This window comes from Lichenostomus cassidix, chromosome 2 (genome assembly GCF_008360975.1).
Source record: "Lichenostomus cassidix isolate B80296 chromosome 2, HeHo_3.0, whole genome shotgun sequence".
NCBI lineage: Eukaryota > Metazoa > Chordata > Aves > Passeriformes > Meliphagidae > Lichenostomus > Lichenostomus cassidix.
The window spans coordinates 20,230,111-20,257,582 of record NC_139482.1 but is presented as its reverse complement, the minus strand read 5'-3'; the positions used below and the strand labels follow the sequence as shown (position 1 = coordinate 20,257,582).

At 38.0% G+C, this 27,472-nt stretch overlaps 1 protein-coding gene across 2 annotated transcripts in view; it reads right to left on the bottom strand.

Annotated features, from left to right (window-relative positions):
* CUBN (cubilin) overlaps window positions 1-27,472 on the bottom strand; it is a 141,365-nt gene that overhangs the window by 20,418 nt on the left and 93,475 nt on the right. For both annotated transcript variants that reach the window (XM_085050605.1, XM_085050606.1), the window contains exons 45-57: window positions 26,333-26,511; window positions 24,974-25,183; window positions 24,534-24,674; window positions 22,820-23,001; window positions 21,101-21,272; window positions 19,953-20,159; window positions 16,718-16,867; window positions 15,739-15,860; window positions 13,672-13,897; window positions 11,455-11,642; window positions 9,022-9,178; window positions 7,607-7,756; window positions 298-498 (exon numbers count right to left, since the gene is read on the bottom strand). In XM_085050605.1, the coding sequence (XP_084906731.1) occupies window positions 298-498; window positions 7,607-7,756; window positions 9,022-9,178; window positions 11,455-11,642; window positions 13,672-13,897; window positions 15,739-15,860; window positions 16,718-16,867; window positions 19,953-20,159; window positions 21,101-21,272; window positions 22,820-23,001; window positions 24,534-24,674; window positions 24,974-25,183; window positions 26,333-26,511 (2,285 nt within the window). The remainder of the gene's footprint in view (window positions 1-297; window positions 499-7,606; window positions 7,757-9,021; window positions 9,179-11,454; window positions 11,643-13,671; window positions 13,898-15,738; window positions 15,861-16,717; window positions 16,868-19,952; window positions 20,160-21,100; window positions 21,273-22,819; window positions 23,002-24,533; window positions 24,675-24,973; window positions 25,184-26,332; window positions 26,512-27,472) is intronic.

Here is a 27,472-nt window from a genome sequence, read left to right as displayed (position 1 = left end):
TGCAAAAAATGGTTGCATTTCTTTTTTACAACAAAGGAAAAGTGTTTCAGTTTCTGACTTGGTCCTGTGGAGAGTCTAGAAATGAGAATTGTGAAGTAACACATTATTCAGTTGTTAATACACACCAAATAGTCCCACGTTCTGGTCCTGAGAACTGTTTTGGGCAAATACAGAGGGAAAATATACCATCTACATCCATCTTAGCTATTCCCCAAATGAGGTACAGCTTTTCTACATGGAACCATTATCCAGCTGAAATATTTCTACCATCTAAAACACAGAACAGTGTATACTCACCAATTGCTCTGTATCTGGCCTGGAATCCAAAGCCTACAATGTGGGAATCAGTGTAGAAGTTGAGCAGCATTGGTCCAAAGACACTGACTGGGGCAGGGAGCTCATTGCCACAGAGTGTGATGAGAGGATGGCCGGCTGTGCTCTTCCCACTGAAGATGCTAACTCCATCATAAAGACAAATTCTGCTCAGGAGTGCTGGGGCTGCATGGACATAGAGTGCAGAAGTGTTAGCAGCATATTTCACATGTGATTTACTGAGTAACAACCATATAGACCTAATCTAGGATAATAATTAAATTTTATATTACTTTCCATTCCAGGGATCTCAGGATCTTGTTTGCTTGCTGAGGAAGAAAATGTCAATTTTTCACGTGCAGTAAAACTGAGGCAGAAAAAAGAGACCTTGTATATAAGACATAAGACTTGTCTCATCCAGCACATCCTATGATCTGGAAAAGGCTCCAGACCCCTTGAATTTGTAGGAGTTCACAGCTGAGTGATTGCCATCTATGAGGAGATGAGAAGACCTAACAAAAGCATGGATCTCCTCTTTATCTACACATAAAAGCAGTGCACTTTTTGTTGCAGGCAACAAGCTACCCGGAATTTCTTTCCCATAATGCAGAATTCAGCACTCAGTGCAGGGAATTTCAAACCATTGAAATCAAAAAGTAGTCCATACTCTTAACAAGTTTCAGAGCTGGCTAATTTCTCCCTGATTTTCCTCAAACTTCGGAGTACCTGAACTCAGGCTCTTCAGCTTGACTCAAGGAAGAGTTAAAAGGAAATCTGATTTTCTAAAGCAATCTCCTTTAGGGGGAAAATCAGTGCAGATATTATGCTGAGTGAAAAAAAAAAGCACTAAGGAATACAGAAATGGGGTGTTTAGCATTCTGTTATTTCTTTCCCACTGGTTTTAAGTTTCTCATTTGCAGTTAGCTTTCTAGAGGAATGAGCCATTTTCTCTGACTCCCTGCCCTACCTTTGGGACCTTCTAGCCACCTCACCATTTGCAAACAGATTCAACTGAGATGAGAGGTCTCAAAAATATGAAGGTCATATAAGCTTCACAGAATCACAGAATATGCTGAGTTGGAAGGGACCCACAAGATCATCAAATCCAACTCCTGGTCCTGCACAGCATCATCCCCAAAACTCACACCATATGCCCAAGAGCATTGTCCAAACACTTTTTGAACTCTGTCAGGCTTGGTGCTGTGACCACTTCCCTGGGAGCCTGTTCCAGTGCCCAGCCACCCTCTGGGGGAAGAACCTTTTTCTAATATCCAACCTACACCTCTCCTGACACAACTTCAGACCATTCCCTTGGGTTCTCTCACTGGTGACAACAGACAAAAGGTCAGTGTCTGCCCTTCCTCTTCCCCTCCTGAGGAAATTGTAGCCTGCAATGTTGTCTCTCCTTAGTCTCTTCCAGGCTGAACAGACCAAAGGACCACAGCCACTCCTCATATGGCTTCCCTTCAATGTCCTTCACCATCTTCATTAACCTCCCTTGGACACTCCCTAATACGTTAAAGTCTTTCTTATACTGGGGTGACCAAAAGGTCAGTATTTAGCAAGAGTGCCAGAGGAATGTTCCCAAGGAAGGAGAAGCTGCATTTTCAGGGGGTGTGAGAGACCTGCCAAACACCAGCCACTGGTGCCCTGTGAGCTCAGAGCCATGTTATCACCTCCCTGCCCAGCTGGGAGCCAAATGCATGGCGAGAAGTTGGTGGTACCCAGGATGGCACCACCAAGGGTAATGTGGTGGGAGCAAGAAGGGAGCCATGTGGGTTATGCAAGAAAACTGAATGCTGTCAGTGAAAAGCACAGCACACACCTACTGAAAAAATGAGCTTCATTAGTTGTTACACTTAAAGAATAACTTGATATTGTCTTTGTATTTTTGATAGTTTACAAGCTTAATGGAAGCTGGGGTGTCACATGTTTATTAAGTTATCCTGTTTAGTGACCTGTAAGCAATAACAGGCCAGTTACTTAAACTGCAAAGGATGAACAGGGAATTATCTAAATTTAACAGGAGAGACATTGAGCCTACTGTTGTAGCAGAGTGATTTGTGCAAATTGTCCAGTCAAAACAAGCTGCTTCCAAATGTTGCAGGAAACAAGATAACTCACATCGAACAGGATGACAAGTAGGAGTGGAGTGATAGTTCTGTTTTATGAGAACAATAGAATGATCTTAGCAGTCAGATGTATTTTAGATTCTCTCTAGGGATTTAATTTCCAAAATTCCTTCTGTCTCAATGAAGACAATGTATGCTAACATGCTTTGCAATTATGCCAATACAGAAATATGGCATGGTGCTTGTCTGACTCTAGTAAGAGTAACTAAGCTGATAACAACCTACCATGTCAGATAGCTGTTTACACTGTTAATAAAATAATGGATAAAAAAATTCTTCATGTCCTATCTTGTTTTGGAATATTTGATAATGTGATAAATTTTTTTTTAAATTACACATTTTAAAATTAAAATTAAAAAAATAAATTGAGATGAGTGCAATTTAAAAATGGAAAATATTTGAGAAATCAACCTAGGTCATTTTCTGAAAAGACTGGAGAAAGGTATGAAGTGAAACAAACTTCTCAGCAAAGCAGAAGTCCCTAATACTTATCACAACCTGATTTGCAATGCGGAGCTGGAAAAAAAAAAAGAGGGTTGATGTAGGATTGTGAGCAAAATTCTTAATTTCTGTCTTTGAATCCTCATTGTTTGGACCAATATGATTTATGACTCACGAATCTTGGCAAGGCTGATGATTGTTTGATCTCTATCCTGTAACGTTCTCTTGTTTACACTTTTCTTAATTTCTCACCAACCTAAATACATTATTCTGTAAATAATCTCGAGCTTCAGATTCTCCTCATGTCATACTTTCAGCCTCTACACATACTCAGCACATCATCAGCAATTCTTCTCCGTGGTTTATTTCCTCTAATCATATAATCTTAGATCTTTTCTAGACCAATTCCAGTTCCTTACATGACAGTGAAATAACTTTCATGACTTTCCAGAGGTCTGTTCTTAGCCAGATGTCAAACCCACATCCTCTTTGAGCTGACAGGCACTTTCCACATAGCCAGCACTGTTTTTCTTCATCAAACCTTGTCTACTAAGCTTTTGCTCATCCTTCTGGTAATACTGCATCCTCTGCTCTGATTCATTCATGAGGATTCAATGAGATATCTTCTCTTTTCTGCTCCTTATCTCCACATTAGCTCTGTATAATCTCATTTGCAAGGACAGATGCAACTGCTCTCTCTGTGTTGGTGACCCCGTAAATTTCCAGTTACTATCTTTAAGATAAACTCTTTCCTATCCTTCCACATAGCTATGACTCTTACATGAGAAATACTGATTATTTTAACAAGGATACTGTACCATTTATTCCTCTAGCCTTGAAAATATTTCTTCTAAATACTTCTGGAGAGATCATTTATTTGGCCTGACATTATGAACATATCCCTGTTTCTTTGAATTTCTGCATGCATTTGCTTTCAAGGCCTTTTGTTATCTATCTGTGCTCTATTTATCATTTCTTGGTACCATTCAGCATTGATATATTGACCCTTCCCTTCAAAGTTCTCATGATAAGAGCTTCAGATATTCTTATGTTACATTTTGAAATATGCCTCTAGGTTGTCTCCTTTCCACTTAGTAGAAATTTCTGTCCAGTCTCATCATTCTCCATAAAATCATTTGTTTGATATGAGGCCTGCACAAAAAGCCTTGACCAAATCTGGGCCCCTGCCTGATCACTAATATCAATGTCCTCTTTCCATCTGTCTGTCTATAGCCATAGATTCTTTTTCATTTAGTATTGGGGCAGAACCTGTCTTTTTGTTTCAAATTTGTAAAACTTGAGGTTTCACAACAGAAGTTTATGATATAAATGGCAATACTATTAGTAATTACTAATGTAGAAGAAATATTACCTAGAAACATACCCTGTGCAATATATCAACCAGCTCTGTAGCACAAGATATTGTGTTGAAGCCAAGGGACTAAAAATCTTTCTCATATATATTCTATTTTAAAATAATCTATTGCAAAACTTGTCTATTTTCTGAATTGCCTAGTAACAATTGAGAAAGCAGATAGAGCAGGCTACAAAACAACGATGTGACCCTATCCCAGATTGCAAAATTGCAGACACATGTTTTTTAAAAAAGGAGAAATAAACAAGTTCTTAAAACATTTTGCAGGTCAACATGGTATAAACACAAAGCAGTTGTCTTGTATCAACAGAGTATAAATACTACAGAATTCTAAAAGCAGATATTGCATGAAGCCTACATCCATTTTCCCCATTTTCCCATTATCTGGGGCCCTGACTTTTTTGTGTGTTATACTTACATTTGAAAAGTATTACAGCCACTTAATAATACATTACTGTAGCTGTTCTAGAGGTGAATTTGTTGGGGCATTCTTCTAAATAAATCTTATGGACAAAAATTGAATGTGATTAATTATTTCTACGATAGTAAGTCCAATAAGAAAGATAAATAAGGGTTTTTACTAATTCTAATGCGCGATTGGTGCAGATGTTTGATCCAAGGAGAGAGGGCAGATGGAAGACATTTATCACTGCACAAATTGGGCTGAGATAACAACTCACCCCTATTTGTTTGGCTCCTTATCAAACAACCAAACACAACAACGCAAATGGTAATACAAGAAGCAAGAGGCAGCTTATGCAACTTCCTGAAACTGGCAAATCAAAAGAGAGGTTCTGTGACAATATTCAGTTTGGCACAGCAATAAACATCCTTCACACTTCAAGGAAATCACAGAAACTAAGCCAAACTCCATTCATGGGGTTCATCTCGCCTATGTTTTCCTGCCCAGATCTCAAGTATCTTGTGTTAGCTATTGTCTACGGCTTCCTGCAATACTCAATAGGTAAAGACAGTGAGAGGCTTTCAGAAAGTAATTCACTCCACCTGCACAACACATTTGGTTTTGAGTTTAAAGCACTCTTCCACCACTAGGAGATAAATCTAGATGAATATCTAAATTAGATGCATATTTTTAGGAGCTCAAAGTGAGATAAAAATTGTTCTACCTACCAAGAAGCAGAAAGTTTAAATTAAATTTTGATCACAAAATAAACAAGTGCAGTTTCCCCCACTTCTCTCTTGTTCTGTTAGTTGCTATATTTGGTGCTTAATGCATATTTAATATTTAGTACATGCATGTCACGTTCATTTGGTTCCAGATAATGACACCATATCTCTGCTGCGGGTTAACAGCCTCAGTCATTCTTTATAATCAGAACAGGCCTCCCATCATAACTGAAAACATTTATACTCTAGGGCAGAGATCTGTGGCTAACCCATGAAGTCATGCCATTTTGAAGCAATGTATCACTGCACTACAGACAATTACCTTCTGCCTTTTAATTGTCTGGATAAGATATCTCAACCTGTTCAAGCCAATGAGATATGCATGCCTTACAGGCTTCATTTTAAAGATTTAATTTATTTACTTAACAACTATGGAAAAAAATTAGATTTCTTTTGTGAGGTCAAATAATTAATAAATTATGTTAATTAGACATGTAGCTAAACTTTAAAACTCAATCCAGAACACCTGTAATAGCATGGTCACAATTTTAAAGGCCACTCTCAGCAGCAATCTAAGCAGGTGTGACGCTTCCTTGCATATGGAATAACAGAAATGTTTTTAACAGATGCTGCCATACATTGTCTGCCTTTGCAAAAGAACTAATGGAGTTCACACTGGAAACCCTTGGGCACACTTGCTAAATATATTCAGTGCGACTGCCGAATAAGTTTTCCACTTCTGCAATGATAGTTTGCAAGATGGTAGTTTCAATCTTCTTTACAATTTAAACCCAGGCAAACCAGTAAGACTTTTCTTTACTGCAGGGCTGTATTTTAAGGTTTTGTGAAAAATATTAGTAATCAACTACTGGAGAGTGTCATACTTCCTCTTGGCTAACCAGACGTCCATTAGCTCATATCCACATTGCTTTCATGTGACCAAAGACTATCAGTTGGTGTAACCTAAGGAAGCCTGTAACAATAAAAGAACAAATTGCCCTGCAAGAAATATAATATTTTTAGTATTTACTTAGATCTATGTTTATTATTATATCTGTATCACTTACCTCTCTGCTTTAACCCTCTTGATAATAAAAACTTGGATCCATTTATAAATTAACTGAATGCACAGAAAGAATGCAGATTAGTAAATGTACTCAAAGTGTTGTCAAAATTGGCACCATCTGATTCAGCCTAATGTTTAGTGTGTCTGCTGAATAATAATGTCTTCTATCTGAAGAAATTATTTAATTTCTTTGGCTTACATTTTATTAAAAGAATTCTTAAAGCAGTGGTTTGTATTAGGCAATGAAAAAATATTTCAGATAAAATCATAGTCAAAACAAATCTTTATCTCAGACCTAAATTAAGTCTGAACTAGAATACTTTTGAATTCAAAACAGTCTTCAGACTTAAAAAGAAAAGAAAATAATCCTATTTTCTGCCTTTACTGTTGGGTCTGAAGAAAAATTCAAATCACGCAACCCAATTTAGTACCAAATTACTCAATAATCTCTTTGTCTGGTGACTCCAAGGGGACCAGATTAAGATGGCAATATAATATGTGATGCCACCCAAGTAGTTTGTACATACTGATTCCTCTGTGTGTTCACGGAATGTCCAAACATAAAAATTTGATCTTACCAAAGTTAAGAAAGCTCTACCATTCACACCTATGTGATCAGGATACTATACTTGTTATTTCTTGGCTAAATGCTGCCAAATTTGATAATCACAAGAGGGACTTTTGTTCATTGGTATATACAGGGTAATCACTTTTATGCATTTCCTCTTACTGTAGTCTTTCACCTAGTTTGGTATTTTTGTGTTCTTACATCCTTGTAAAACACTCAAGTATATTTATATCTGTTTTATGAGTTAAGGAGCAGATGCACTAAAAAGCAAAACATCTGGCCTAAGATGAAAAAGACCCAGATTAACCACAGTCACTTTTACATTCCAAGAAACTGGTAAATTCCCAACTTCATTGCTGCAAAATATTCAAAAGGTGAGATCCCTCTCTTCATTCTTCTGGAAGACTTCAGTGACTCAAAACCTAACCCTGGAAATTATCTCTATAAATGTTTGTCAGTAAAAGATTTTCAGAATGGACCAGCAAATAACACCATCAATGATTTTCAATGATAGAATACTTGTATGTTTTTAAGTAAGAAATTACATTTCATAATACATACAGAAATTATGAAGAACCAGTTACCTTCCAAGTGAAAAGTCTCAAATTCTAGGATCAGCAGTGACTGTGGTCCCAGATCTATGATATAATTACAGTTCAGGTTGTTATCATACTGCCTAGGGTAGTTTGGAGAGACAATGCGACCTTCAGGGCTGGTGAAATTTACTCCACATCCTGCAAGCAAATAAATAAAGCACAGTTATGATCCAGGTGGTAATATTATTCTGGGTTTACAGTAAGATATACCAATAATGTACTCAAGAACCTCACCTATCCTGGTGACAAAACCAGGGGGAGAGTAGCATATACCATGATGGCCAAAGTAGGTCTTACACATACACAGAGCAGTGTATTTGGGAAGCACAGGGCCTTCCCGCCTAGAGTGTCACACTCTCGGGTAAGACCTGGCTGTAGGCTCTCAGCCCACTGACCAGAAGGACACAGCTCTGCTGTCCTTGTGGCTGTGGAGCCTGCACATTTCAAAATCCCTTAATATATACAAATGTACCTGAATTGTAGGGGGACATTACTGGGGGACAGCAGCAGTTCAACCTTATTTGAAAATACCCACATTGGCCTAAGTGGTGCCATTCTTGTTTCATGCCTGACATCCAGGAGAATCCAGTCTCCTGTAGGGCTATCTCTGGGTTGCTTTGCTATATGCAGAGGCAGGAAAGGTTTGCCACCCAGAATTTTTCAGGCACACAGAACAGTTTGTTTTCATGGAGCTCCTTTGGTTCTTAATGATCTTGCATTGCTTTTTTTCTCTTTTTTTCTTTTTAAGACAAAAGCTTAAAAGGACACAGTGCACAATAAAATGCTGGTATAAGATTAGGACCAGACATATGGAGCCTGTGACTGTCTCCACTAAGAAATTGTTAGATGTTACTGACAACATTTATGCAAACATGATAAAAACAAAAGTGGTTTCAATTCAGAACTCTCTATGCTTCAACAGTGTTTCCCTCTAAGCACTTAATTTCTCATTTTGTTAATCTGAATCCCATGAAGGGCAAGTGTGCTCCTTTGGCAGCATCCTACAAAAAACCCCAAGCAACCAACAGCTGAGCATCACCTCTTCTATTTCTGGTACGTTTGACCATTACAAAGCGCATGCCATGGTTAAGGAAATGTCTTTTTAAGAAAATTAAAGCTTTAGCTTCCATGCAGTTTAACTATGAATTTTTAAAATTTAAATCCTATTAATTCTTTTCAGCACACTGAAAGGCAAAGGTGGCTGAAAATAACTACAAAGTTAGAGCTGCATCTTTGGCAAGTCCAACACTAGAGTTCATTGCATTCAGCATGGAAACTCTTGGTTTCCAAATCTGAGCAGAGGATTCAATGCCTTGCTGGACTGGGGTCTGAATTTCTACACACAGGTCAAACTAATCCCAAGTGGACCAAGAGAGCAGCCATCTGGCTTTAATATTACTTACTGCTTGAGAAAGATGCAGAGAAACCTGGCGCAGGAGCATCCTGAGACTGAAATACTGTAGTTATCACATTGTTTGGAGCAACAACAGGATCAGGAGCTGAACTTCCACATCCTGTGGCTAACAAAGCTGCTGCTTCTTCGTTATTTCCTCTCCACACCTGGCAAGGCCAGATTGGAAATGGTTTAGTGCTTTCAAAGCCTAAATAGTTTGTGGGAATCCACCAGGAATTATATATGCAAATTTTTCTTTCCATAGACTTAGGGTAGGATGCATCTCACACTGAATCTAAGAGATCTAAATTGGAGCTAATAACTACAGTCAGTGGAGACAAAAAGGTTCCTCCAAGGAGTGAATCACAGTGAATAACTTAGGTTGCCTGGGACCTCTGAAGGGCATCTGGAGATCATTTGCTTGAACCTGTGCTGGTAACGTAGCAAACATAGATCAGGTCCAGTGGATGAGAGAAAAACATTTTATGCATATAATTACCTACTTCCATTTTGTTTCTGCCTTCTTAACTCCATATAACCTATGAATACACATATCTGTGTATTCAAGGAATTATTATATGCAATCCTTATTCAGTAAATAAAAATCAAAGCTGGCATGCTAGGGTAATATAGAGGCATCAGACTGTGAGATCTGGATCCTTAACACCTAGTGTTGCTAATAATTTTTTTTTTTTTTATTTTGCATTCACTTGTTCAATGACAAGTATCAAATCAGGTAAAGAATTAATAAAATAACAAAATTAAATATACATATAATAAAGAAAAAAACCATGATTTTTTGTAAGTAATACTTCAACTGTACCAATAGCCAATTGAAGTTCAATCAAACCATGCATCCAAAAAAGCACATGCAGGTTTAGGTAGGTATTTAAGTGAAACCCTCTCCAGGTAATTACTTAAATATGTGCTTGAGGCTCACAGTTAAGGTACTGAATTTCAAGACACCTATAAAATGAAACATAGATATAAATGTTTGATATTTCTAAACATTTACATATTTTCCTTAGAGTGTTTATTGACAGAATTAAAAATGTCTGTTCAAACAATAAATTACTTATTAATAAAATTATTTTTGTTGATGTTTTTGAACTGGTTTTTTACTGTAGTTTCCACCAAAAATATATGAAATCATATCTGGTGTTTAAAATAATGTATTTGAAGGAAATTGAGTGGACCCAGTACAACCACATGAAATTATGATGTCTCTAAGCAGCCATCCTAGAAAGGACAGGGTTAGCCAAGGGTTAGTCTGTAAGTGTAAGCATATGAATGACCTCATTCATGAGACCAGGTGTTTGAGGCAATGGATGCTCAGAGAATTAATTTATACAGTCTATAGCCTGGCCAAGGTTTTGCAAAGTCACTGTTGATTTTGGATACTCTTTTTTGGCTGCTCAGTATGGAATAAATGGAAGAAACTGACATCGTTCTACAGCTTTTCAGACACCTTCATACATCTCAAATTGAATATTCAGAAAAAGAAGTGGACATCAAAAATTTTGAATTTTTCTCTATGGGAAAAATCTCCAATTGACATAGTTTTGCTTATGTCATTCAGGGCAGTTTAGGAATTTTAAATAAAACACTTTTACTGAGTGGCATTAATACTTTCATGTTAGTGAAATGTATTGTAACATTACATCAATTAATTGCTGGAGCAGGTTATGAAAAGATAAATCTAATAGCTGTGGGATTTTTTTTCACAGCCTTAAAAAATGAGTACAACTGTGATTTGTAAATTGGTATGTATAGATCAGATGTACAGCTGCTTAAGTCTTCCTACATGTTGTGAAATTATGTTTGCCCTTTATTTCAAGTGGGAGTTGTACTGCTGTGGAGAGAATGAGCACAAAACCTCTGAATAGATGCCAAATGCCTGAGAAAAAAATGACACTGAAAAATTCAAGGCATGTCCACTCCATTCTATTGCTTTGAAAACAATAGCTCTTGACAACACATGAAAGATCTGATTCCTATCTTTGTTTCTGGAGATTAAAAAAAGAAGGAGTAGTGCAAACTGGATAGTCTAAACACTTATAAAGAAGCATGGTAGAATTATAGTGTAACATTCCTGGGTGTTTTACTCACTGCAGTAATTGAAAAGATCTTTTCTTTACACTTTATTTTGTCATTATTTTCTGGTTCTGAAATAATATATGCCTTTTTCATATTTTTCATTTTTGTGGAAGCATGTAGGGTGATGGAACCCTGCTGGAGGTGGAACCTCAAGAACTGATGAAAATTAAAATTATATACAGGCCAGTTCACAAAGCACACAGAAAATGGACTATGATACAAGGACTTTATATTTCCCAAGTTTTGTGCCTTAATAGTCCAAAGCATAACAAATGCAAAACAGGATTCTGAAATCAAGACTTCCTAAAGCACTGCTCTGCTGATCTAACCTCAAAAATTATTTTACCTTCACATAGCTGCTCTGGCAGCTTCCATTGCTATCTGGAATCTGGAAGTTACTGTGAAAGTTCATCTCCAAGTGTTTGCTTTCGTGCGTAATGATGGTCCATGTGCATCTGCTGTTCATGGGAAAGTTTTGAGGCCAATGAGGGGACTTGATTGTACCATTATCTGAATGAATGATTCCACCACAGCCTGGAAAAAAATAGCAACAGATAGCAACAAAAAAATAGCTTCAAATATTTTTGGCTGGTGTCAGCTTTGAATGGTTGGTTGCTTCTGTGGCTGCAAGAGTGAGAGAGGAAAGCCCTGATACCCATTGAAACTTCTTTTACCCCTCTTGATTTGCCTTCTCCCACCCCTGCAGCAGGGAAATAGTTACATTCTAGAGGTGTCTCTTTGTACTTCACTTTATTTTCTTCACAAGCTCATTCTCCTTACCACTTTTGCAAGGTCCATCTATATATTCCTGGCAATTTGAACTGAATATTGTTTTGAAAGAGTGCAGGGGTCAGGAATACATCAATGAGGAGGTCTTCCTGAAACTGTGCAGGTTCCTCCCCACACCTCACAAGGATGCACATCATGATAGACAGCTGTTCAGAAAAGCACTCTAGGGAAAAAACCACCACTCTTCTGTTATATCCTTTTTTCTTCTCACTCTGCAACATGCAAATAGTGCTGTTCCACATGTGAATCTATTCACGCTACATCTGTTTACCCAGGGCAAAACAGTGACTTCCCCAGTCCAGGCAGCCCTGTGGATGTCAGTGGAATTATGGGGAGGGCTGAAAAACATGCCTTTAAAAATTGCTAACAGATTCATTTATAAAGGGGAATATCTGGTCATGGCTCTGTGGCAGCTCATGTTTTTATACATAATAAGTTTTGTTAATTTGAAACATATTTGCAAATACCATGCCAATAATAATTTTCTAAGGCTGTGCATACAGTACTAGCAACCCCTTATTATCTCAGATACCATGTAGTAAAAAGATTAATAAATAGCAAAAAAAAAAAGGTTTCTAACAGCCTACTTTTTTCTTCTTAATTGAAAAAATATGTAACAGTTTCAAAAGGAAGATTTTATTTTTCATTCTTCTATGTTAGAAATGGCAATTGTGTTTAGATAGATGTGAAGCCATGTTTTGATCACACATACAGAATGTAAACTCATAGATTTTCAGTGAACAAAGGAGAAGAAAGCTGAAGAAAATAAACTAGGTATATATATAGAAAAGACAACTTTCACAGAGAGAAACTGTGTACATGGCATGTGTGGGCTAGTGTCTACTACACCATTGAAGAGTGGGCTTCCCAGAACATGGAATCTCAGGGACAACAGGGAACAGTGTTGACATTGTTCCCTGTTGTTCCTGAGACTCCATGTGCCATGAAGTCCACTCTTCACTGCTAAACTGAAGAGCAGGCTTCTTCCACTTCACTGCTAAAGTGACAGTGTGCATTCATGCAAGCACAGACTAATGATATGTTTAAGAAGACACTCCAGCTAACTGAGTGAATACAGCTACACCATTAGTGGACAGAAAGCTGATCAGGCTCAGCCAGAAGTTTTCCAGCTGGAGGTGACACTAGGAAGCATATGCCAGCTCTGTACTAAAGTAGGAAGGCACAGTGATTTCTGCCCTTACACAATCTGCCACATCTACAGTTGCCTTTAGTCCTTCAGTGACTTTCTGAAGTACACTGCACAAATGGTAAGCTACCCTTTTTTTTTTTTTTTTGTAACCCAGAGTGATGATAATTTCCAGAGAAGGAAGATAGCTTTGAGAAATGAACCATTCAACCCTGCATGTGTACCACCGTCAAAAGCATACCAACATCTCTGTCACAGTGCAAGAGTTTTAGGCTGTTGTCACATGTGCTCTTTGAGAAATTCTGTTTGCTTCTCAGTTTTGCAACTCATTTCTTCCTAGTTTTAAGTGTTTAAACCAAATCAAACCATGGAACAATTGTTATTCATGAAATGAAATGTCTCATAGTCCTTGACAATAGATTGGACTGCCGGGAGGGTAATGGTGGTGGTGTCAATTTACAGCCATCAAGAAACTGCCAGTAGGAGGCTCAAAATTGATCCAAACTTGAATTAATTGTGTGAGATCAGACAGTACTGGATTAATACTTGATTTTTGTGGTACTGGTTTCTTTCAGGCATTCTGATGATGTTGGCACGCATTTCTTTTGTTCTTTAATGCAAACTTACCTAAAGATTCTGCAGTCCACGTTGCATAAAAGCCACCTCCTTGAATTGAGTGATCAGAGTTAAAGATGATGACTAGCTTGTTGGAACCAGACCGAATAGTCCCAGGTGAGGTGGTTCCACAATACTTTCCTATGACAGGAGATCCTGGAGAGCCACCATTCAGGATAGTAACAGAATCCCACTTACAAAGGGAATGGTTTTCAACGTGGAAGGCTGTAAAAGTAAGCTGCAACACACAAAGGTGACATTCAGGTGCTAAAACCAGTCACTCCAGGGGAGGGTTTAAGTAATTCCAGACAGATCCTGTAGTCATCGTGGCACAATGGTTTCTGGGTAGAGTCAGAAATCTGACCCTCACTTCATGATGCTTTCCTGCATTGATTGGAATCTTGCCACTGTAAGTAACAGCAGCTACTTAGCTTGAAGACATAAGTGGAAGAGGAATGCATAGGTTCAAATCTGGCATAATTGGGACTTAACCATATTTTCAGTCTACGTATGTGCTTCAAAACAGTTAAATATGTACGTGTACAGGTGTTGAACCACTTTTCTGCACTCAAAGTTTCTCTTCATGAAATAAGAGTAGTTATGCAAGCAGGCAGCCTTGTATTTTTTTTTCTTCCTATTATTTTGAATCGATATACTAACAGTTACTAAAAATAATGTTAGTTTCCACCAAAATAGATACAGTTCCGTGGTTTGTTCCTGTGGGCCTGGATGCATTGCATAAACAGACTGGGCTGGACAGGCAGTTTCTGACCCTGTCTCCCTCCCACACTGATGCCATTTGTCCTTGGAGTGATATGCTCACAGGTGGGATTTCCAGTTCAAACATTTAGATTGCTGATCCAGTAGAATCCTGGATTTGTTGACGCTGAAATGTTAATGTACACTAGTTATTTCCTGGCCCTGTTTCTATCAGTTTTGGGGTTTTTAAACTAGTTTCAGGAGCAGGATCTTTGTAGAAAAGTCTAGCAAATGCACAGCATTTTTTTCCTGTACCTTTTGTGTCTTCATTTGCAAAAGAACCTGGCTAAGACTAAATACAAATTTAACTGTAATGGTTTAAATTCAGAACTCTGCCAGCAACTGAAACTGGCAGCTTATACTGGAAAAAATTAGTCTGCTTTCATTGAGTGTGCTGCTACCCAGTCCTTTCAAAACAGAAATCTGCTTTCATCTGATTAAAATTAGTTCTGCTTTAAACTAGTTTGTGGATTAAATAGAAACCTTGTGTTCTACTAAAATAATCCTGCATTCCCAGAAATAAGTACATAGGCAGTGGTCAGAATATCATGTAGCAGAATAATTAGGACTATGGGTCTGCATTTCTAAGAAATGCTTTTGTAGTTGTAAGTAAGGAAAACATGATAGGGAAATTAGTGAAAGACATTACATCTGAAAATCTGCAATGTATGTTCCCTAAATTGCTTTTCAGATATTTTTCTGACTCGAACCATAAGTGTCACTGATTTGATCTGTGCTTGAAAGAACCAGTCAAATAATTCAATGAATTAAGTTTTGCACTGCTAGGTCATAAAAGTGCTTAAATTGGTCTGTCAGGAGGTTGACACAAGAAAGTAGCACCTCAGGCACACTTTTTATACTTTCTGGGAAATAAGAGCAACTTTTCATTGTATTTGTACCAGAAATTATATTATGTTCCAGACTAACCAGTAGGACACAAAAGTAACTTTCTACTGACTTGAAACTTTCCTGTAGAGAAGAAAAACCTTCAGCCTCATGTTTATTCTCATGACAGTGAGAATATCCATGAACATCCAATAAAATTACTTATTTCAGTTTTGTAAACATAGAAAGTCATTGTTTAAAGGAGAAGTCAGTGCTATGTTTTGAGGTCAAGTTATACTAGGATCCTTCTGCTTTTCATGAAGAACAATCTAGCTTTGCTATGTTATCTTCCCTCTTTTATGTAAAGTCAATGGGAAGATACTTCATTCCTGCACATTTATGATTTTCCAAAGTGTCTCAAATCTGTTCCCCAAACTCAGAAGGTACTTTTCACACTGTCAGCTGTGCACACAATTGTGACATTAGGTTACTCACAGTGATGGTTTCACCTTCAGGGGCTTCCAACACCCAGGAGCAGCGAGTCAGACTGCTGTAAGGCTCTGGGTAGTTAGGGCTTGAGATGACTCCGCTTTCACCTGACTGTATACCACCACAGGCTGAAGAAAAAGAAAGTAACATTTCAATGTATTTTCGGAACTGAACACTATAATCAAATGAATGGAAGATTATTCAGCTTGTAATAGCATTAAAATATATTTAAGTTGTACTGATAGAGATGAAGATGAACAATTTATCAGGGAAAACCCAAGCTTTAAAACCTTTGTCATTGAATAGTGAGTAAAAAGATGCAATGACCTTGAAACTTTGCATTTATACTGATATTTAGTATAACTCTGCAAAACGTTTGCCAGCTGACACAGCTGCGTCTTCCACCTTATCTTCCATTTATTTATCTCACTCTTAAGCAAACCAGTGCCATTCTTGGATCAACACAACGAAGTCAAGTTTGTGATGTGTCTAGATAAGCACCAAGGCTAAATTCAGCTGTGATAGGAAGAGTAGTTGTTCTGGCACATAAATGGCAAAGTGGTGTAATTTGCACTGATGGCTTCAAGTGGATTTCAAAATGAGTGCAAAGGTTCAAGCAGCAGAATGCATTTCAGCTCTGCTAGCACTCCAGAGACCCATTTGAAATAAGTCAAACTTGGCTGGTATTACCTGTTACATCCCTATTCCCAAGAGCAACCAGCTGTTCTAAGTATTGCACAGCATTGCAAAAACCCAAATGTGGTTTGGGGAATGGCAACAGTGAAGGAGAAAATAAATCTGAGAGTTCAACTGCTAGCACATGCTTGCTTTAGAAGGATATAAATAGTGGCAACCACTGTGTAACTTTTGAGGACCTCGTTGAGGGTTGATCCCACCGTGAGTATTCTCCGTATCACCAAACGAATGGCAGCATTCCCCAGAAGTGCCTCAGTCAGCCAAGGCAGCAGTCTGTCAAGCAATTTACCTTCAAATGTGTAATGGGCCAAGAATCCTTTATCTTCTGTGTTTCCATCACTTACAAAGCGTACCCAGACCTGGGGGGCAGCTATGACTAGTGGCACAGATGGTGCAGCCTGACCACAAAGTCTGGATATTAGCTCTCCATCGGCATCCCCTAAGTAAAGAAAGAAAAAAAAAACATTAACACAATACTTCTTGAGTCCTAAAAGAGCTACAATAACATAAACGAATAGTGCAAACTTGTAATTCATTGTGTTTTGACATGAAAATGGAGAAGAGTACTTATCACACTTTGTAACTGATTATTTGTTACGGATATAACCAGAGTGTTGCAGTTCATTGCTGGGATCTAAATCTTGGCAACAAGAAATTTCTCAGCAAAGCTATATTAATGATCCTTTTAATACCCTGGACTCCTTTTCTCCCCTTCCTGCCATCCTGGACACTTTGATTTCGTATGTTACATCAGCCACACAAACCCCTCACTGTTCTGCCCCAAAACTACAGACTTTTTGAGGCAGAACAGTGGAAAGAGATGGCCTAAGGACCACATCACATAGACACCTATTGAAACTTTGTTTTTGTGACATCCTCATTAAAGTCAACAGGGATTTTGAGTTTTCTAATAAATAGGGATGTGCACCATCAATGAACAAGCTGTCATGACTGTGTTAGTAGTGAGCATCTCCTTCCCAGGAGGCTCAACATATTGTTCTCTGTATGACAAAAAAAACATGCCAGCATTTGATGAAATCCTTGAAGCCTAAAAGGAAAGCATAACACAGGCCACTGTACTAAAGTGACACTGAATGTGTGCTCATGTTGGTAAGCTCTTATCTATCACACTGGTAAAAGTATCAGTTTCTGTTTGTTACTGATAAATTCTCAGGAGAAAGAAAATAAGTATAATAGCATTCCTCATGACATCCAGTCAATGCCATTCCTGAGTTCACTTCTCCAATAATAGCAGGCTGCTGGTCTTAAAAGTCTCCATTCAAAAGCAGCTCCGAGCTCTGCACAGAATGGCAGGCTGTTCTTGTGAAGTTGCCAGTAGAGCAAGAGGGATAAATTTTGGGTGCTCTTTAAAGCCTTTTCATAGTAATTCCAAGAAACAGATTGGTTGAGTAACTTCATGTTTCTGTCATATGCAGTGACACAGCCACCATTTGAAATGCATTAAAGCACAAGGATGAAAAGGGAATATATAATGAAATAAAATATAAATATAAATAAATAATAAAATTCTATCATGCAAATTACACAGAGAAATGCTACAAATTTTCTTGATACCATGCACTAAAAATTATATAGAGCTGTACAAGCAGAAGACATTAATGATAAATTGTGTTTCAGGAAAAATTAGTAGTAACTACTTTTAGCATTAGTATGTGAAATACATGGTGGGGTTTTGCACATTTTACAAGGTGATTGACTATGTGACAGATGTCACCCAGGTCACTCAGTCTCTACAGTGGGAAAAGTGACACCAATCATGGCTTTCATGAATGGCTAGCTATCTAGACCGTTGATAAACAGAAAAAGAAAACAGAAATATTGTGCTATAACATTTCATTCAAACTGAAGGGAATAGTCTGAAAGATAAAATCAAGATTGTATCTTCCACAAAAGCCAAAAGTTAGGAGTGTATTTCACTGTAACAATATGCTCAGCTGTATTACCATGTACAGCCTACATACACATGTATGATAGTTTAATAACTAAATACGTTATCTTAAGAAAATTGAAATATTTATCTATTTATCAAAAAATATTTCTCATTGAATATATACCATGAATTCAGCTTTTTAATTTTTTTACTTGAGTACCATGAAGTGTGTTTTATTGGTATCACAAAATAATTTTGCACATCTCAGCTACATTTGGGGTCTCTCAGATAATTTGCAATTGAATCAGACCTTTCTCTAACTATGCATCTGCTGTATCAAGAGTCTTAAACAGCACCTGTCTGAGTTTAGTGGTATTCTGCACAATGGGTCTCAGTGCTCATCAAATGTTAATTGTGAGCATACACAGATGAATGAGTGCATTCTGCTTTTGACACATGACTTGCCAGGAAATTGGAGTTCCATTAGTAGTGCTGAAAGGAACACTACTCTTTAGATGATAAAACTGTGTAGAACAAAGCAAGAATACACCTTCCCCTCCTTTCTTTGACTGCATTGCCTGGAGGCCTGAGGTTCATGATGAAGTGAGAGTAATGGGAATGGATGAGTAACAAGACAGAAATATTTTATTATTTCTTTCTCTGAGTTTTCTTTCAATTATTTCCCAGCTCCAGTGCATACATGGGAGAGAACTGCTAGGCTACAGAGCTATGCAGGCTCTGGCTCTACACAGGACAAACTGATGCTATACAACCAAAATCTCTTGCTCAAATTAATGCAAATAAGGATATGACAGATTCTCACTCTCAACCTTTTCACATGTTTCAGAAATCATTTCCTGGTAAATTAAATACTGCTCCCTCTGGGACTCACAGGTACAGCCTTTCCACGAAGAAAACAGCTGCAGCTTTCATGCTACACTTGGCATTAGCTGAGCCACTTTCATATGACATTTCCAGTTGCTTGCCTTGTGGATAGCTAAAGATGCTCAAATATGCAGAGATATTACTAGTGTATTAATCCTGTGACTTTTTTTTCCATTTTAAATGCTTTAGTCTGTGTTTTGCAATGCAGTCTCACAGGAAATATGGATTTCTTTTTGGAGAATCATCTTATAGAGTACAAAACCGGGTATGAAGTTGGAGTGCAGTCCAGAGGCTATGAATAATTAAAACATTCTTTATGCCATTCCTGCTGCTCCTGAAGATATTTCAGGACCAGGGAGAGAATGGGCAGTGGACCAAATAAATTGTTTTGATGGCTGCAAATTCACCTCTCAAGGAAGATGAAGTGAAATTCATATTGTCCCTTGTAAAGAGTCAGTTTGAGTATTGCAAACAGCAAAACTATTTATCCCCCCAAGATATCTACCCAGTTTTCCATTTTCTCCCCTGAAAGAAAAGGTGACAAAATCCATGTATCCATTGCTCTGATAGTGGAATCAAACTCCTGATCATGAGTGCAACATGGAAGGCATGATGTGAACATTCTTAAATGTACAGATTCTACAGCAGTGATTCCCTGCAAATGTATATGAATGAGATTTGGGACAAACACAATTGCACAACCAGAACCTTGATAGGCTTTATCCATTCTCTTGCTGAGCATACAAACCTGTTCGTAGCTCTAGGTAGTCATACTGGCAGCTCTGGTGATGTTCCAAGTGGAAATCCTCAAAAGATATATAAATGGATGAATTATAGTGGGAGGGATTTTCAATGATCCATTCACAGTTCAGGTTACTTGTGTAATTTTTGATGCCATCATAACCAGGAGAAGAGAAATTTCCACCTGCATATGCCATCAGGGTTCCACCACAAACTGCAAAAACAAAATATAGTTTATTTTAAAGTAGTACTAATTCTTGTATGAGGAGAAATCTCTATTCTGTCTGTTCAAGTATGCTCATATAAGAAAGAACATGTGCTGATTAGATCAAAACCTTTTCCATCTTCTTACTTTTTTATAATTTACTGTTGTGTACAAGAGAATTCTTTCCTGGTATCCTGGAATTTTTTGGCAGGCCTTTAAAAACACACATGTAAAGCAAAAACAGTTTTGAACAGTATCAAATAAAATATTTCAGCAACACTATCTATACAAGTATTATTTAAAATTTTGACAAAATCTCACTACAGCTTCAGTTCATATTGCTCAGCCCTACTCATTACTTAATTCTAGACTCAAGAGAAATTTTTTTCTGGAAGATACCCTCAAGGGCAGTGCACTCATGCCACAGTAGGATGCTTGGGGTGGGAGCTGGCAAATAAGTTCAAAAGACTTAAGGCTGTAGTAGTAAGGCTCTGCCAGCTGCCTCCTCTCTAGAGGCTGAGCTTGCAAAAGTAGGTTAGCTGCACACTTTCACAAGCTACAGTAAATTAATTACCCCCCTGAGTAAGAAGAAAGCACTTGAATTATTTAATTTGTCTATGGCACTATGCTTTTTGGAATTTTTCATGTAAGAAGGCCACTTCAGACCATCTCTTACTCAAGACTAAGTACAAAACAATAAATCAGTAGGGAGAGCAGGGGCTGTGATCCATACAGGGGCACATGAAGTCCATTACTCAAAGAGATTCTCCATTTTTTTCAAGTCCTTTCAGCTAAATAAAGACACACATCTATTCCCATCCAGAGATGTAAAAGAAAAAAGGTATCAGAGATTTGTTATCAGTTTAGGTAATTTTTTTTTTAGGTGCCAGTACTGTGGCTATGAAATGACTCACCAAAGACCAGTCACTTAAGTCAAAAACATACAGTACCTGCATCTTCACTAGAGGTATATGAGACACTGAAGCCTCTAGATGCACGGGACATATCTGTCACAAAAATGACTTTCATTGTGTTTCCAGTGGCCTTCACCTCAGTTCCTGGATTTACCTCTCCACACAGCTTGGCCAGCCGGGGAGAGTTTTGCGCAAGGCCATTGTAAACCTGTGGGGTCAAAATAAACCCTTATGACATTGATATACAGTCTTGTGAGCATCTCCTGTATCATTTAACAGTGTTTATCATCTTTAATACAAAGTTCACTGATGTCCCTCACAGGGGGTTAGTTCTAAAATGTACTCAAAACCTTGAAACAAACTTTGATTGCCTTGAGTGGATGAGGCCCTGAAGTAAACACCAAAAATAACTTGCTTATTTTGGAAATACAAAGAGATTCTCTCTCTCTCTCTTTCTCTGTCTCCTTTTCAAAACAGAAATTGTTATATTGGGAAGAATACTGTGTTTTAGCTCTGAATATAAATATATATTAAATCACTTAATAATGCTGGCTACTGATCATATTCATTTCATTTCAAATCATCAGCTTTGTATTCTTGTTAAAGCCAACATCAGCTTTATCAAAATCTTCTCCAACATATTGAGTGCTGGTGGGCATTTTTGATTACTTCAAATGTTTCACTTTTTGATGATCCAGAGGTATTTTGCTCTGTTTCTTTCATACACCCTTTTGCCTAGGAGTTAATTTCCTTCTTTCTACTCTGCAGTGCAAGCAAGGCAGAAATGATGTTTTCCACTGAGAATTGGAATATATTAGAGTGTTGAAGGCATAAAAGCTGGCAAGGAAAATCTTCCTTTAAGAGATCATTAACTGATAAAAAGCCAGCTCCCAAAGGTTTGTCTAAAGCATCTGTGAAGAAAAACAAGGGAAATATCATCTGCAAATCTCAAGGGACAGACAGCTACTTCAGCCCCCCAAGCTTGTGCATGGATTGGCTTCTGATCATCCTGCAGTTAATTCCTGTGTTTGCTCTGCTTATCTGAACAAGTGGGAAACTAAAATTTATCTCCCATTTCTGCAATTTCATAGAGGAATCATATTTTTGAGACATTTATACATCTGACCAGGTCCAGGTCTGTGTGCCAGGTTTGATTTTCTTTCACTAAATAACCAGAAAGCAAAAATAAACATGATAAATAACCAATATCTATCTTTTTGGAGACAGAGGGTGATAGAGAAGTAGAGTTTCCTGGGGCTTCAGCATCTTTAGTTCAGAGCAGCCATTTGTTGCAATCTCTGGCTTTTTCTTTTTCTTCTTTTTTTTTTTGTTTGTTTTTTAATTGACAGCAATAAGTAACAAAACCAGTAGATATCTCTAAAGTCAATTAAACCTTTAACTGACTGATGGATTTTGTTTCCACAGAAAAGAGACATTGCAAGCTTTCAAAAACCCCAGAACTTCTTTCATAATTGATAAAAGGACAATGATTCCTTCAAAAACTCCAGCGATTCCTTCAAGTCTTCCACTCTGCCTGGACCACAGTTTCAAAATTTCCATACTCTAAAACAAGCAGATGGGTTTAGATGCTCCACAGAGATAATTTTATCTCATTTAACTGCTTTCCACAGATTAAATTATGATTTGTCTTAAAACCATATATAGACCTATGAGTGACTTTTCAGCTTTATTACATCCATTAATTCTCCATAAAGGGATTAGGAAGAGCAATTTCTGACTACACCCAATACTCACAGCCACATAATCTGATGAGCAGCTCCAGTGCTCTTCAGTTTCCATGTCATTAAAGATTAGGGTCACACGTCGGCCTTCTTCCACTGTGATCCTCCATTCACACACCCGGTTATGTGGGTATAGGTTGGGATAGTTGGGTGAAGTAAATGTTCCAACAGGTGCAGTAAGATCCCCACCACATTCTGAAATATCCAAATATTGGGACATTTCTTAGAGTAAAGCATTGCTTATGGAATTATTGCAAAAAAATCAATGCTGTGAGAAAAAGAGATCCTGAAAGGTTAATTTGATCAGCCTACCCTGTGAGTATGTTTGTCTAAACAGTCAAGTTCCTTCCAGTCTTTATCACTCAGTCATAAAAGCAGTTGAGTATTAACTGACCATAGCAACTCCTTTTAGTCTAATTGTTAATATTCCCTTCTCTGAAGGGCTCATCCCAGGCTTCAGAAGCCTAGCTGACCCACAGGCTCTGATGTCATATGATACAAACCTCTCATTGTGGCAAGACTGAGACATTTCTGACTTTCAGAGGACTGAGCAGAGCTACATAGAACAAGCAGGGTCTTAGAGTGGCTAATGATGGAGGATGTATTTTTCCTCTTCTGGTTAACAGAGGTAGAGAAAAAGCTTTCAGCTATTTTAAGCAACACTTCAGTACAGTACAGTGTTTCAGTACAGTGTTTCAGTACAGTACAGTGTTTTGTGCTTTTCCTATCTTTGTTATGAATATCAAATTGTGCTGTGAGGAAAGAATACTTAATGTCTTGGATATAGAGGGCATTTTTCTGAAACTTATGATAGAATTTTACCAGCTTACTCTAAGTTTCCTTTTAAAATAGAGAGATATAGTTTAATGGAGTGTAGTGGAAGTCGCTTTTCTCACACTCACAGATTGTGCAGAAGAGTCTGATCTGTGCATCCACCTGCATTAAATTTTTGGTAATAGAGTTTCTCTTCTAAGTTTGCATAACAGTATCCTAGGGGTGGAATAATATTCTTTTGGAGTTTGTTTCCCCCTCTGTTTTATTGCAGAAGCAAACATGAAGAAACCTTTCAGCTGAACTTTTAAATCAGTCGGAAGGAGTTAAGAAGGGTCAGCAGAAGATCTTTCAAGATGACTATTGCAAAGAATTTCTAAAAAAGTAGCCATATTTTGGTAGGAACAGCATTGCATGGACATTTGAGAAAGTTAAAGAGAAGTGTGAAGCAGGAATAGGTCTATGTTCTCAGTCCTGATTTGAGCAGTTCTTTGAAGTCATTGGGCCCAGGAAAAGGGTCAATGGGCACAAACTGAAACACATGAAATTTCATCTGAACATATGAAAACACTTTTCACTGTGAGGGTAATTGAATACCAGAATAAGTTGATCTTGCTTATCAAGAGGGATGTGGGAAGGGTATGTTAGGATATCCCTGGGAAGGGTATGTTAGGATATCCCCGGGCTGATGAAGAATAAAGGTGTGGAAGAGTGTGCTTCATTGTGTCACTGATGGCAACATCCATTATAGCAGGAGATTGCCTGCTCAACCAAGTTTCAGCTCAGCTAAGTTGTTACCAGAGAGCTCCATTCATACATCTCCCCAAGTTTAAATTTAAGAGTAAGTACACACCAGTCCAAGAACAAGTGATCTACAATATATGCTGTATTAGTGCAATTATGGTCTGTGGTGTAAGTTGCTTCCTGAGAGTATATTTCAACCTAACAAATCCAACCTTCAGTACTGGAATCAAAGCGCAGTCTGAATCCTCGGGCATTGACTGATCCATCAGTGACAAATTTGACATAAGCAAAACTGTCAGAGGTGTCCACAGCATCAGGGATAGTATTACCACAGTACCTGCCCAACAAATTTCCTGCAAAAAACACACAGAGAAAGAGAATCTTACATCAATACATTATTTACATTTATATGGAAGGATCACTTTCCAATTTAAATGGACAAGCAGGAGTAAACTAGTAGAATCAAATTATTGCTGGCAAATAGAAGTGTTTTGTTTGCCTTGTTTTGCATTAGCAAGCAAGGCAGACAGAAGCAAATACAGTACATTGAAAAGGCTCACTTTGCACCCAAAGGGAAATGCTTTCAGGAACCTCTGGTGAGGTTTCATAGTAGTACTAGGGAGGGGAAGACAAACACTGAAATAATTCAGACCAGAAGCATTGTATTCTCGGATCTCCACGAAGTCATTTGTGCACTCAGAAGAGTTTTGAATATCCAGGTCTTCTAGTCTGATGGTGAGATAGTGGCCCCTGGGACCCTGCAGAAACCATTCACACAGCAGGTTGTCTTGGTAATGAAGGTCAGGATACCCCGTGCTTTCAATGATACCAGTTTGTCCTATCACTGTCCCACCACAGGGAGCTGCAAAAGGAAGAATATTGTTTGGTTGACTGAAGGATCTCAGAGAGATGATCTTTCTCCTAAACAACACTTAAAGGTAAGACACAACAGACTTGTTCTCCAACTGTGGTAATAAAAGAGGAAGTGCCTTCTAATTAAAAAGCTTCCATGTTTTCAGTCTAAGTCAATCAGTCCTGGCTGCTGGTTAGTTCTGTTTTTTTCACACCCACACACCCACAACCCCCTTGCCACTGCAAGCATCCTTTCTTCTTTGCCATATATCTTATAATTGAAATAAACTCACATTTTCAATCTAATCTCTACCTATGTTCATCTTTACCAGAAAACTTTGCAAAAATGTGTCATATTAAAAATTAAAAAATCTGCAAAATTCTATGTTAAAAAATATAGTTCACTACTTTGCCTTTGAGAAATTAACAGTCCTAGACTTTCCTATATGAGTGATACTAATGTAATAGCTGTTATTCTTTGAAGATTATTAACATTATCAAACAAAAAAGGTAGCATATTTCTGAATCTGATAAAGGACTATTTTTCTTGAATTTTAAAATTTTGCTAGTGCTTTCTAACCCTGTTTTTGCAGCTTGAGAACAAGTAACTTTAAAGTATTTCTTTTCCCAGATGACAAATAATGGTTCTCATTGCTCATTCCTTTTCCACTCCATTATTATGCTTCCCGTTTGTCTAGCAGCTTTGTTATTATAGATTGATTTCCATTTACATAGAGAAGCTCCTAATTTGTTCTTCTACTGCCAGCTCTCATCTGATCTTTGCATTCCCTTTCAGAACTCTGCTCATGAAAGTGACACTAAGTTTGCATGCTGAAAATCAAACCATGTTACATGACTTTATCTACACTGACCTTTTTTCTATTGCACCTTTGATAACCTGCATTGATGAGGTTATCCAGTAGCTTTTTCTGCTACTGCAGGTCTATGAGCTCTTTCCTATAAATATATCCCTAAATTTCACTTCTTGCTAGGTGCAGAACATGCTGATATTCTGATGCCTTAGCTCTAACTCTAACTGAAAGAGGCATGTACCTGCCAACAAACCCCAGAGGTCTGATTTAAGCCCTATTACAAAAGCCTAACACTTGAGACCAAAATCTTCTTTAAAATCAGAGAAACTGATAAATGAAAGCATTACCAATGGAGTATTTAGCATTGAATCCCACGTGTGTGGCACTGCTGTCAGACCTGAACCTCAGGTACATGACAGCTCCTGAGGATCTCTGTGAGCCTGGCATCAAAGCTCCACACAGCTTGGCAATGAGGGGGGCACTGGAGTCGGCACCACTGCGCAGCTCTAGGTAACTGGAAGTGCAGCTGGAACAGGAGAGAATTTTCTTTTCAATGTATGGCAGTAGTGGTTCAAAATTATTTCAGTACGTGCACAGAGCCATGAAGCTGTAGTGAATTAGATCAGTTTCTATGCAGTGTGACCAGGACAGAATCAACAAGGTCATAATCCATTATAGTTATGTAATCATTGAATCAAAAGAAGTGCTAGAAACATTGAGAAAGATTCATCTAAAACTCAGATTATGAACAGATCAGATCTGACAGGAGCAAATTCTTGGTAGGGATATGAACAGCACTGGCAAAGTAGTTGTGACCATCTCTAATACATTTTTTTGGCAGGATTCAGATTCAGCAGATATTCCCTATTAAGTCTCACTGATCAGTGTTGAATTAAGAGACAACAAGAAGAGAGATTAAGGGAATAAAAATTCAAATCTGGGGTCTAATTAGGTGGGCATATAAAGACCCAAAATATCTTAACTATAAGGTTTGCCTTCAGAATGGTGCAGTGTCCTGGAAGCCAGAAAGGATGCTTTTGGGATTCTCCATTCTTCACTATTTTTTCTGGATGTGGTTTCACAGGCTCAGCTTTGCCTTACACTGGTTGAGCCCCTATGAATGAAGTTACATCAGCTGGAAAATAGCCTTGTTTTATGCTTCAGGCAGGGTGTGCAAAATGTGTAGACCCATTGCAGACCAGCAGCCAGGCAATGGGGGAGGGAGGCAAAGTGTCATGGTAGCAATCCATTGGCTTTAAAAGCACCTGAGAGTCAAATGCTGAAAACTTGAACAAGAGGGGACTACAGGGCACAGATTTAACAGAAAGCATCTTTCTACCATGGATGTTTCCACTTTTTCTGTCATACTAATTTCTGTTATGCATTGCAAAGTCCTAGGAATGTATACCAGTGGCCTGATAGCTGGAGTGTTCTCTCAAAAATTTCTTAATCACATTTGATTATACATCTGAAACTGCTCTCTGGGA